General features: G+C 40.2%; 1 protein-coding gene across 4 annotated transcripts in view; it reads right to left on the reverse strand.

Annotated features, from left to right (window-relative positions):
* MORC2 (MORC family CW-type zinc finger 2) overlaps nt 1-13517 on the reverse strand; it is a 42685-nt gene that overhangs the window by 25350 nt on the left and 3818 nt on the right. For all 4 annotated transcript variants that reach the window (XM_054470337.2, XM_054470336.2, XM_054470338.2 and 1 more), the window contains exons 2-3: nt 6641-6694; nt 4761-4795 (exon numbers count right to left, since the gene is read on the reverse strand). In XM_054470337.2, the coding sequence (XP_054326312.1) occupies nt 4761-4795; nt 6641-6694 (89 nt within the window). The remainder of the gene's footprint in view (nt 1-4760; nt 4796-6640; nt 6695-13517) is intronic.

Below are 13517 nucleotides of genomic sequence, written 5' to 3' on the forward strand. Positions count from 1 at the left end.
AACATTAATTACAAGTGCTTCTTGAAAGTACAAAGGTGAGGATCTTCCTGGAAGTACTATTGGTTAGATAAAATTTCTCCTGGTGGCAGTGCCTCTAATCAGAGTCTGGGGAATCCAAATGAGATGTGGCAATCAAGAATATGTACAATAAAAGTCCAAAAAGGCTTCAAAATTTCCATCTGGAGGAAGCCAGGTGTCATATGCAGACTCAAACTGGGTCAGGTACAGAGAATGGTAAAAGCAGCATTCTAAACTCAGCCAAGAGCCATTTGCTGTACACTACAGCCGCAAAGTGTGCATGAAGACTCTGCTTTGGGATCTAAAAATTGATTCAAGCCAAGCACCTCTGAAAAGTCCCCAAGGACTACTGGCATTCTTTGGACACTGCCTAAGAAGTTACTTTCTAGGCCCTTGTGTTAGGACAGAACTCTCAGGCTGCTTTAGCACACAATTATCACTTAACAGTGGGGCTGGTATCCTTTTCTGGCTCAAGGACTTCATTTCAAAGCTTTTTCTGTAGTTGAAAGGGTAAGAGATGACACTGGGGGGATCCTCCTGGCTACATAGTAACTGACAGCCTATAAATGGCTAGTAGTGTCTAGGTCCATGGTCACATGCAATACTGCCTCAGGGCCAAGAAAGACTAAGACAGCATTGACTTCTTCAACTTTGTAAACAGACAGTATAGTCTCTTCACCTTGTTCTAACGCTTAGGCCAATCACTTGTTTATTTAATGACTACTTAGTGATCAGCTCTTCTGTGCCTGGTTACGATGAGGACAAGAGCAGTGAACAGTACAGATGGGATCACTGTCTTCATGGAGCTTACATCTAATGGATTCTACTGCCTGCAGCAGATAAGCTAGGAAGTAAAGGACAGGAGGGTTTAAGCTGAAGGAAGCTTAGAAAAGTATTGGCTAGAGCAAAATGTAGTATGGGTAAGAATTATCCAAAGAGCTTGTGAAAATAGATTCTGGGCTCCCCCTGGATAGTCTGGGTAGGTCTGAGGTGGGGCATTCGCATTTCTAACAAGTTCCAAGATGATATTGACAACATCCGTGGGTGGACCACCTTTTGAGAAGCACTATACTAGAGCAAGCAAGAACTCGAAGAAGTCTTTGCTCAAAACTATCTCCTCATATATTCCACCATAGAGATAGATTCCTATCACCTGATATTTAATCAGTCAACTGAGTGATATCTGAAGCCTCCAAAGATAAAGGAGGGGGAATTCTGGATGAAGAAGAGTCTAAGCAGCTGGGGGTTGTATGTTCCCTGCCTCCCATCACACATCTTGAAAGTAAGACGGAGAAGGCAAATCCGAACTGCCTGCTTTGCAGCTGTGCTTCATATCCTGGGAACAGCTCTGTAAGACTGTCAGAGCCAATCTGAAAGTCCGCACATCTCCCAAAATGGCCAAGTCAGGCTTCTCCAAGCCAGACATTCCTCATCTAACTCCCACTGGGAAGAATAAAGAAAGAAAGCAGGAAAAGACAAGAGATGTCAAATGGAGCTATACATCCAAAAGTCAAAGGTGATAAAATAATGGTGTCCCTAGGAGAGGCTGCAATAAAATGACATCCAAGTTCTTCATCATACTCTGCAATCTGTTTGAGCAGTATTAATTGCAGTTTCATTTGCTCCAATTTCCATGTGTTAATCATTGCCCTGGCATCACAAAAAGGATCTTTCTTCCAAGGAGGTGGCACTACCTACCCCAGAAGGTCAAGAAAGTCAACAAAAACAATCTGCTTATGACAGGCATATTATGGTCTATAATAATAATCCAACTAATAATAATGTGCTTTCGGTAAATGAACACCTCTACACTTTGAGAGGCTGGCTCCTTTTTTGCCCTTTTTAGGTTTAAAAATGGTCTTTAAATGTGACTTTGTGGTGACTTCAAACTACATCTGATGTTTGGGAAGATTTCCAAGTCCAGTTATCAATCTAGTTTCAGAAGTGGAGATAAGAAAATACTTTCCCCCATGAACTAACAACAAGAACTTTACAGTATTAAGATTATTACTGGCCATGCTCATCGGCTCAGCCTGTAAGCCCAGCACTTTGAGGGGCCGAGGCAGTCGGATTACTTGAGCTCAGGAGTTTGAGACCAGCCTGGGCAACATGGTGAAAAAATATATATACAAAAATTAACTGGGCATGGTGGTGTGTGCCTGTAGTCCCAGCTGCTCGGGAGGCTGAGGTAGGAGGATCACTTGAGCCCGAGAGGTGGAGGTTCCAGTGAGCCTAGATAGCACACTGCATTCCAGCCTGAGTTAAAAAAAAAAAAAAGATTCCACTGACTGATTTCTCCTGTTGAATGTGTTAATAAGGCCTTGTGGTAGAGAAGTGTAGGGTTAAAGATCTCTTAGCCAAGAATCCCAATCTCCTGGTACTTGAAGTAAATCAAGTCTTTTTCCAAAATGCTATGGTGCTTAGTGCTTCTATCACACCATTTAATCCTCAACTGTCTTGACTGTTCCCTCAAGATCTAGTTCCTGTTCTCTAATTATCTGTAGTGCACTAATTGTCTCTCCAATTAAAGACTAACTTCTTAAAGCAAAGACCCCCATCTCATCCTCTCTGGACATTTCCCAAAGCATAACAGGAGTTGTACTGAGCACAGAATAAAGACACACTGGGTCCTTTTTCATTTAAATTGAAATCCAACTTCATTCTGAGTGTCAGGAACTAAATTTCCTTGCTGAAATTTACCCACCAAATGTAGTAGGAGAGAGCAGAGATGATCTTTTTTAAAAAATGTCTTCCAAGTAGACTTGACCGTTACGATTTGTACCTTCAACATCACTTGGAGAAGAGGCCCATTCTCTGCTTTAGCATCTGTGCATTGATTAAATGAGCCCTATTTTTCCAGCGGTAGCAGTTACTACTCCTGAGAAAGCACACTCAGATTGTAAGATACATGCTTTGGCTTGGAAAGGCACCTCCATCTGGCCTGAGCATTTTTTTTTTTTTTTTGAGATGGAGCTTCGCTCTTGTTGCCCAGGCTGGAGCGCAATGGTGCGATCTTGGCTCATGGCAACTTCCACCTCCCGGGTTTAAGCGATTCTCCTGCCTCAGCCTCCCGAGTAGCTGGGATTATAGGCATGCACCACCACGCCGGGCTAATTTTGTATTTTTAGTAGAGATAGGGTTTCTCCATGTTGGTCAGGCTGGTCTCAAACTCCCGACCTCAGGTGGTCCGCCCGCCTCGGCTTCCCAAAGTGCTGGGATTACAGGCATGAGCCACCACGCCCAGCCCTGGCCTGAGCATTTAGTAATCATCTTCTAACATTCTTTTCCTGTGTGCCCCTATTTCCTGTTACTTTCTTCTAGAAAGAAAAGAAGCCTTATTTTTACCACTTTGGCAGAGCCTTTTGAACAAAAGGCTTTCAGAATTGAAGCAGTACAGCTGACTTTTAGCTGCTCTGAGGATTTTCTTTGCTCCAAAGTATAGCAGACATGAGAAATTCATCAAATCTGGGGCAGATTCTTCATAATTATACGACATTAGTGGTTCTGAGAATTACTACTTAGTTGTGTGCTTGTTCCCATTCATCAAAAGGGTCCATGAAGAGGGGTTATTTCATTCCCATATAAACATATAGACTTCTCAGAACCTAGTCCATGCTACTCAAAATATCACCTCACACATTTCAGAGGATTTCAGAAAAGTCTGTCAGAAAAAAACACATCACACTAGTCGAATTGTATTTAAAAGCTGTCTTCCGGCCAGGTGTGGTGGCTCACGCCTGTAATCCCAGCACTTTGGGAGGCCAAGGCAGGCAGATCACCTGAGGTCAGGAGTTTGAGACCAGCCTGGCCGACATGGTGAAACCCCATCACTACTAAAAATACAAAAAACTAGCCGGCCGTGGTGGTGGGCGCCTGTAATCCCAGCTACTTGGGAGTCTGAGGCAGAATTGCTTGAACCTGGGAGATGGAGGTTGGAGTGAGGCAAGATCGTGCCACTGCACTCCAGCCTGGGCGACAGGGTAAGACTCCGTCTCAAAAAAAAAAAAAGCTGTCTTCCTCCATTCTGCTTTCAAATTTTTAGTATTCAAATGACTAAAAAAGGTGCCAATACCAGGCAGAAAGCAAACTATTAAAATTAATTAGTTAATTAATTAATTAAAAGGCCAATGACTGTTGCACTCACTCTAGGAAAAGGAGAAGATCTTACTACAAAACAGCAGAGCCAAATAAGCAAAATGAAATAGGATGTTGACAGGTGTAAATTCCAAGCCAAGCAGCCTTCCTTCCTGACACCTCTGAGAACAACTCAGCAAACCTCAGAGCCAATCCAGTTACTGCTATTTTCTGCAACTGATACCAGCAATTCTCCAAGTTGAGACTAGTGCTCACCAAGAGTTCAAAACAAAGTGGCCTCCAACAAGATCTCTCCTTGGCTGCAGGTACCACAAACCTCGTTCACCTATTAACTCCTACCAGTAAAATAACTTGGTCATTTCACTCTCTACTGTTCCACTCCATCACTTCCATAACTCTACTGGTAGCTATTTACATAGATTTGGATACCTTGTGTTAGTTTCTTGAAACCAATATTCTTGGTTTCTATGCCTGACCAGAGCTGACCATACCTGACTACGGCTGCCCCTTTTCTACCTATGACCTGGAATAATCATGCCATCTTCCCAGGCTCCCGAATCCAGTTATTTCCCACTCAATTCTTCTTAGGCGCAGTAATAAATGCATTAAGATGAACTAGACATTAGAAGGACTAAAGCCTGACTTACCTGCATAAATATCTATTCTGGTGGCATCAGCATCTCTGCAAAGTCAAAAGAAAAGAATCATGTGAATTAATATGAAATATCAACCATCAAAATGCATAGTGATTTGAGTAGAATGCAGAGTATTTTGAGTCTGTTTTCAGGAAGCCATACAGAAATTCTATAGACATTTAGAATTTTTTTTACTTTTATACTTGACAACACAATTTTCTTTATATGTCTGTAAAACATTTCTGAAGCCCCAAATTATTGAAGACAATCACATGACATGGGGCCTGGATATTTTTTTTTAATCCTGATTTTGTGGTAAAAACATCTATAGGGTAAGCAAGAATATTTCCCTTTATACCCTAAGAAATGATTCAAATATGTTTTTCTCACTCATTTGATTGCAATCATAAAAAGATGTTCCAATAACTTGTCCATTTTTTCTTCTCGTCAAGATTTTAAGAAAAAAGGAAAACAATAATCTCCTACAAAACCTGTGAAAAATCACTTCTCGTGGTATACACATTGCAGTCAGCAGACTGATTCCTGAGCCCATAATCTTAACCTCCCTAACCCTGAAAGGAAGTTGGGATACCCCTGCCCCATTAGACTCCAACTATTGGCTGAAATCATACAGATTCAGTTATCAATGAAGACTTCCATAAAGGCTCAGAAGTAATTTAGTCCAATTCTGCCAACTGCAGGCAAAGAAAATGAAACGGTTTCATTGGTTTTACATGCAAAAAATCCACACAGCTCTACATATACCTATTCTCAAATATCTAAAACATTTTCAAATATGAGAGATACTGGCAAAATGTATACACAAGTAGGAATACATACTCCTAAGAATCTCTATTTTACCATATGATACACAAAAAAGCAGCCTGCCACCGCACATCATGGTCTCACTAAATTAACAAGTGGCAAATTCAAACATAGTTCCATTAACCTACAACATTTTTTAATTGAATGGAAAAATGATGAGTCAACCAGGATTGAAACAAAACGGGAGTTTTCTGGTTAAACAACTAGCACACTTCCATTAGCAGTCCAGCTAATAACAATAACAAAAGTAACTAGAATAAGTTTATTGTATACACAGAGGTAAAGAGGAAATTATCAGCGAGCACATTAACTGGAGATCTGTTTGAAAGTACTTCCGCTGTCAATTTTCATCCTCTTCTTCCTTCATTAGTCATCAAAACCTAGTCAGTAAATGATGTGTCTGAATTTTATGTTTGCATTCAGGAATAAGACTGAGACAATATTTTCCTAATTATAAACAGAATCTTGATATGGACTTGGATTTATATCAGAACCCAAACTTCTATTCAGTCTTACACAGTAACATTTATATGTTTCTGTCACTAAGAACTCAGTATAACACCGTGCTGACCAATGATTCCTTCCAAGCACAGCTGCTAACAATGAAAGACACTGTGATCATTTAGTTATCTGACAAATATACAATTTGAGAAGACACAGAACTTTGGCATAGTTTTAAAGACATTAGATGGTGTACTATCCTGGTAGCACAAATTAAATCAGAGCCTGCCTGTCCCATTAATATGATTCCTAAGTGTCTATCTTAATTCTCTGCATTTTACTACAATTATCTTGCTCTAATACACAAGGGAAGTGGTTTTGGAGGTAATAATTCACTATTTTTAGGCTAGAACACAAAGAACGATTAGTGAATTTAGGTAAGAAAGTGGAAGTTATCAACTAATGTGCTATTAAAAATATTATTTTTAGTAAGAGTCTTCCTAGGAGTTACAGAATGTCTACATTCTACGGAAATGTCTTCCTCTCAAGTCTTCAGAGAGCAAAGGTCACAGCTACCTAAAGTGTTTCCACTTCAAGCACAGATTGTATGCCTGAAGACTACATACCTTGCATTATCAACCAGTTCAGCAAGAGCACCAAACAAGAATTCGTGAGTGGTTCTGAAATGATAAATACTAAAAGTCAGCAAAAGAATTATTGAAGTTATAATTCCTAATAAAAAGCCATGGTTATAAAATATTTAAGTTTTTTGAAAAAAATCTTAAAATCACCACTTGCATTGTTGACTTATACTACTCAAGGCTTTCCAGAGCTCCCCAATTCCCCTCAATTGTTAATCTTTAACAAGTCCTGCCATCTATTCAGAAATGATTATTCTTCCTATTTTGAGTTGGGAAACCCACCCTGAAGCATTGAAAGAGTCCTATGTGTAGTAACTGCTAAAAGTGTTTTTCACTATTCATATCCTGTCTAGAAAAATGCCTGTATATTTTTTCATTGCCTTAACCAGTGGTCAGTTTCTGAGTATCTCAGAGCAAGAATTTTAAAGATACATCTTATGCATAAATACTGAATTTTGTTTTTTGTTTTTTCTTTGAGACAGGTTCTCATTCTTGTCACTCAGACTGGAGTATAGTAAGTTTTGAATAACATGGTAACTGTGTATTTACTCAACCCAAACTTTAAGCAGCCTCCCAGAGGAGATGACCACTGGTTCCCCTCCTTGAAGGGGTTAATTTTAACAGGGGCCCTAGGCAACCACACCAAGCAAGCTCTTGTCATCCTAGAAGGAACTGTTGGAAAAGGTCTTGGATTACTTTCTTTAAAGGAGAGAAAGTTCTGGTTTTAGCCAAAGTCTGAGAAAGTCATAAAATGAGTTATTCTCTTTACCTTCTCTTTCAAATGGGATATTTTTGCTTATAAATTACACAAAAGCGTATGAGTTTCCTTTCTTCACTGGTAGATGACACACAAGTATTGGTAAAACAAAATGCTAACAAGTTATACATTGAGCATGTGCAATTTACACTGTTTAATTTGTGCTCTTTTCCACAATAGTCCTCATGAGATATCAAATTAGGATGTGTCCACATAGAACCACCTAAAAAAAAAAAAACTTGACTTTTGATTAAATACAAAATTAACCCACATAATACATGACCATCAATTTTTCAAAAATATCCATGTTACTCCAACTTTTTTGCATAGTTTCAGCCAAAGTAAAAAGTTTCAGCCAATTTTCAGTTAAAGTAAAAATTTTTAAATGAAATATATCAATATTAAATAACCAGCATCTCGGATCTCTGATTGCTTACCATATTGTAAACAAAATGTAGAACATTTATTAAATAAATATCCATAACTAAACTCTCCAGGAATATTGTTTTTTCTTCCTCAAGTAACTCCAAATTTTTACAAATGCAATTTTTTTGTTTTGTTTTGTTTTTGAGACAGAGTTTCACTCCTGTCGCCCAGGCTGGGGTGCGATGGCGTGATCTTGGCTCACTGCAACCTCCACCTCCCGGGTTCAAGTGATTCTCCTGCCTTGGCCTCCAGAATAGCTGGGATTACAGGCATGCGCCACCACACCTGGCTAATTTTGTATTTTTAGTAGAGAGGGGGTTTCACCATGTTGGGCCAGGCTGGTCTCAAACTCTCGACCTCAGGTGATCTGCCTGCCTTGGACTCCCAAAGTGCTGAGATTACAGGCCTGAGCCACCACACACGGCCTACAAATGCAAATTTTGAATTAAACTATCACTTCGTGGAATTATAGGAAGACCTTTCCCCCAACAAGATCAGTGAATATTTATGTTGCTAATCCAAAGGCAGCACGACAAATATGTTGTAACCAAAAGAAATTTTATCATCAATTTACCTAGGAAATAGAGTTCAAATTCTTCTGGATAAAACCTAATTAATTATACTACAGGGAAAAGACAGATTTATTTATTTATTTATTTTGAGACGGAGTTTTGCTCTTGTTGCCCAGGCTGGAGTGCAATGGCACGATCTCTGCTCACTGCAACCTCCGCCTCCCGGGTTCAAGCGATTCTCCTGCCTCAACCTCCTGAGTAGCTGGTATTACAAGCATAGGCCACCATGCCCGGCTAATTTTTTTGTATTTTTAGTAGAGACGGGGTTTCTCCATGTTGGTCAGGCTGGTCTTGAACTCTCAACCTCAGGTGAACCGCCCGCCTCCCAAAAGTGCTGGGATTACAGCCGTGAGCCGCCACACCCGGCTGGAAAAGACAGATTTCTCAAAAAAAAAAAAAAAAAAAAAAAAGTCCATAAAACAGCCATATGGTTTTTTTTGTTGTTTTGTTTTTTTGTTTTGAGACAGAGTCTCACTGTATCGCCCAGGCTGGAGTACAAGCGGCGCGATCTCTGCTCACTGCAACCTCTGCCTCCAGGGTTCAAGCGATTCTTCTGCCTCAGCCTCCCGAGTTGCTGGGATTACAGGCGTCTGCCACTATGCCCAGCTAATTTTTTTAAATATTTTTAGTAGAGACAGGGTTTCACCAAGTTGGTCAGACTGCTCTTGAACTCCTGACCTCAGGTGATCCAGCCGCCTCAGCCTCCCAAAGTGCTGGAATTACAGGCGTGAGCCACCATGCCCGGCCCATATGTTTAATTATTAAAAATATCTGTCTTGTGCCCCCTCGGTAAAAATTTAAAAAAAAAAAATTTAAAGAACAAAAAATATTTATGTCTCTAGAATTATCACTTTAAATTCTTCAAATTACCAACTGAATAAACAAAAAGTATTCTGTAAACTACCCCACTAAATAGGGAGAAATAAGCTTAAAAATTAAGGTGACTTGCCAAAGGTAATGTTGGTTAAAAGTAAATCTAACACTTGTTCTCAAACTTTCAACCAGTCATTTTCCTATCAAACATGTAAGTGACTTAGAAACTTACAAAGTGAATTCATTTTATATATCCTAAATATTTTTAATTTTGAGGATTGTTATATAGAAATATAAAATGACCAATTTTATCCCAATACTTCTCATTTCAACATGAGTTTGTACTTTTAACGTAAATCAAGGAATCTCAAAAATACAGCTACCAGAAAAAAACAAGAGCACAACCATATTAAGTATGAGACCACATCTTGCATCAGAATGTACTAACTTCAGAATAAATAAGGAAGTTTCCAGTCTTTGGTAGTGAGAATGGTCAATCTGAATATTCTGGAAAACTAATTTTGACACCCTCTGCCATTAGGACAAGAAAACCAAAACAGAAATTGCAACTGCTTCTTAGCAATACATATTTTCTGATAGCATCCCACAAGAATGAGAAATTTAGAATGCAATAAGCAGATCTCAAAAGGGCAAGCACAAAGCACCTGCCACACAGTGCTTAGAAATGTGCCTTGTGTGGTGGCTCACGCCTATGATCCCAGCACTTTGGGAGGCCGAGGTGGGTGGATCGCTTGAGCTCAGGAGTTTGAGACCAGCCTGGCCAACATGTTGAAACCCTGTCTCTACTAAAAATACAAAAAAATTAGTCAGGCATGGTGGCAGATGCCTGTAATCCTAGCTACTTGGGAGGCTGAGGCAGGAGAATCACTTGAACCTGGGAGGCGGAAGTTGCATGCAGTGAGCCGACATTGTGAGATCGTGCCACTGTACTCCAGCCTGGACAAGAGCAAAACTCTGCCTCAAAAAAAAAAAAAAAGAAAGAAAGAAAGACAGAAATGTGCCTTGCATATTTAGAACTTTCAAAAAATTCTAAATGGGCAGGGTGCAGTGACTCACACCTGTAATCCTGGCACTTTTGGAAGCCCAGGCCAGCAGATGCCCTGAGCCCATGAATTTGAAACCAGCCTGGGCAACATGGCAAAACGCCCATCTCTACAAAAAGTAGAGAAATAAAAATAAATTATTATTTATAATAAATAAATTAGCCAGGTGTGGTGGTGTACACCTGTAGTTCCAGCTACTTGAAAGGCTGAGGTGGGAGGATGGCCTGAGCCTAAGAAGCGAGGGTTGCAGTGAGCCAAGACTGCGCCACGGCACACCAACCTGGGTGAAAGAGCCAGATGTGTCTCAAAAAAAAAAAAATCTAAATGGTCTTTGTTGTTCCACACAGTCTCATTGCTGTTCCATGCATACATACATATTCCAGATAAGCTAACAGTAGCCTTTACAATGCAGCCAAAGGGTACTTTTGTGATGGCAGTACATATCATAAAAGAGGCCTTTTGTGACCACTGTTGGTAAAGTCAGAGATAATACTCAGAATCTCTTCCAGACCTCCAACTGATTAAACATAGATCTTCCAGATGCTAAAATCAAGAGTTCTAAATATTTCTTAAAATCATAAGAATCAAAATTATACCAACTGCACAAATTCTTTTTTCCCAAATAATATTCCAAGAGTACACTCATTGCTAGCTAGCATTTGGAATAGAATAAACATCAAAAGAAATTTTTTTTTTTTTGAGACAGAGTCTCGCTCTGTCACCCAGGCTGGAGTGCAGTGGCGTGATCGGCTCACTGAAAGCTCCGCCTCCCGGGTTCAGGCCATTCTCCTGTCTCAGCCTCTCGAGTAGCTGGGACTACAGGCGCCCGCCGCCACACCCAGCTAATTTTTTTGTATTTTTAGTAGAGACGGGGTTTCACCATGTTAGCCAGGATGGTCTCGATCTCCTGACCTCGTGATCCACCCGCCTCGGCCTCCCAAAGTGCTGGGATTATAAGTGTGAGCCACAGCACCCGGCCTAGAAATTCTTTTCTTCACAGACCTAAACATCCTTTGCGTGTGATCCAAGAAAGGTCAACTGGAAAAAGACAAAGATTTTTTGAAAATTCGTTCACTTTCAACTAATTATGGCTTTTTTTTTTTTTTTTTTTTTGAGAGACGGAGTCTTGCTCTGTTGCCCTGGCTGGAGTGCAGCGGCATGATCTCAACTCATCACAACTTCTGCCTCCCAGTTCAAGCGATTCTCCTGCCTCAGACTCCCGAGTAGCTGGGATTACAGGCACAAGTTACCATGCCCAGCTAATTTTTTGTATTTTTAATAGCAATGGGGTTTCACCATGTTGGCCAGGCTGGTCTGGAACTCCTGGCCTCAAGTGATCCGCCCGCCTTGGCCTTCCAAAGCGCTGGGATTACAGGCATGAGCCAACCGCGCCTGGCTGATCACGGCTTTTATATCACTTGTGTCACAGTATAAATAGTTTGCAGCTTAGCATTTCCAGGGACAAACTCACGTATAAATTAGCTTGTTACGTAACGAAAATGGTCTCCCTATTTACATTCATCCTGAATGTAAACCAATAGATCATCCATAGGCCCATCACACAGTGATACCTTCTGCTGAGTTCCTAGACGTGCTGACAATAGATAATTGCCTTAACTGCTAGAAAATTAAGCTGAGAAATTCTAGAGCAACCATTTTACATTTAAACGGCTTTAATATATTTAAGATATAAGCCTACTCAACAGGCTTAAAGTAGTAAGTAATCTAAGTCTCTGAGTTGACAGGCTCCTCTACATTCACTTCACATACCCATAAAACTCAGAAATAAGGCTGGGTGCAGTGGCTCACATCTGTAATCCCAGCACTTTGGGAGGCCGAGGCAGGCGGATGATGAGGTCAAGAGATCGAGTCTATCCTGGCTAATACGGTGAAACCCCGTCTCTACTAAAAATACAAAAAATTAGCCAGGTGTGGTGGCACACGCCTGTAGTCAGTCCCAGCTACTTGGAAGGCTGAGGGAGGACAATCACTTGAACCTGGGAGGCGGAAGTTGCAGTGAGCCGAGATGGTGCCACTGCACTCCAGCCTGGGTGACAGAGCGACTCCACCCAAAAAAAAAAAAAAAAAAAAACCAGAAATATATGCCCAAGATGTTAAGTGACTAAATGTGCCAACAAAAATAAATAGCAGACATCTTATATTTAAGCATCCTGCTCTATCAGACCACTTAGCAGTACTGCAAACAAAGTGACTTAATATACACATTTTATGCCAAAGGAACATCACTACCACCACTACATCTGAAGTAGCAGTCACAAAACCCACTACCAAAGAGAAGTAACAGCATAAAACTCCCTTTACTTAAAAACCCTAACATTTATCATCTCATACTAGCAACATCTGATGTTAAATTAGCTGAAGACTTTCAGGTTATCATGAGAATTTATTTCCCAGGCCTGCTGTAAGCCTTAAAAAGCTGATGTAACCAAGAGAATAACCATCAAGTTATCAAAGACCTGATACAAAAAGACAGATGTTCACTGTCTCCAACAGATGCTCCAGAATTTACTAAGAACTGATGTGCCTAATGACTAGCACCAAACAAGTTGCCACCACACTGACCAACTTCTGGTTTATATCAACTATTATAGAATAACACTCACCATTCACACAATGTTTACTGTGTATCACCGTATGAGCTAAGAACTTTATAAACATCATTTTACATAACCCTCATAAAAACTGTCAGATTAGCCCCATTTTATAGATGAAGAAACTGAGATTCAAGAAGTTGACCTGTCCAAGGACACAGCCAGGAAACACTCAAGCCCAGGTTTGGCTGGTTTGCAAGCACATGGTCTTTTCACTGCACCACACTGATTTCCACACTTCTCATCTGGTCACTGCTTCTAAGTCTACATTTAATGAGAAGTAAGCAAAGGACCATTTATTTCCTAATTCACAATACTATAGATGTCAGACACCATGAAATGGTCTCGTGTTCCTAAGATTTTAACAGAACAAAGGAGAAGACAGAGACAAATCTTCCCTTCTCTGAAGATGACTTATTGAACCACTTTACACAGAGGTGGTTCATCTTCCATCTTTATGAGCTACAAGTAACATCATGTGAGAATTTTAAAATTTATTTTCTCTATAAATGAACTTCCAATCAGGTCACCACAATGCTTTAAAAATCTCCTGAAATTAGAAATAAAAAACTTATCTTGTTGGTTTAGGGTTTATACTTTCTTCTGGTAGGACTAATA

The sequence above is a fragment of the Pongo pygmaeus genome, chromosome 23, assembly GCF_028885625.2.
Source record: "Pongo pygmaeus isolate AG05252 chromosome 23, NHGRI_mPonPyg2-v2.0_pri, whole genome shotgun sequence".
In the NCBI taxonomy this organism is placed as follows: Eukaryota; Metazoa; Chordata; class Mammalia; order Primates; family Hominidae; genus Pongo; species Pongo pygmaeus.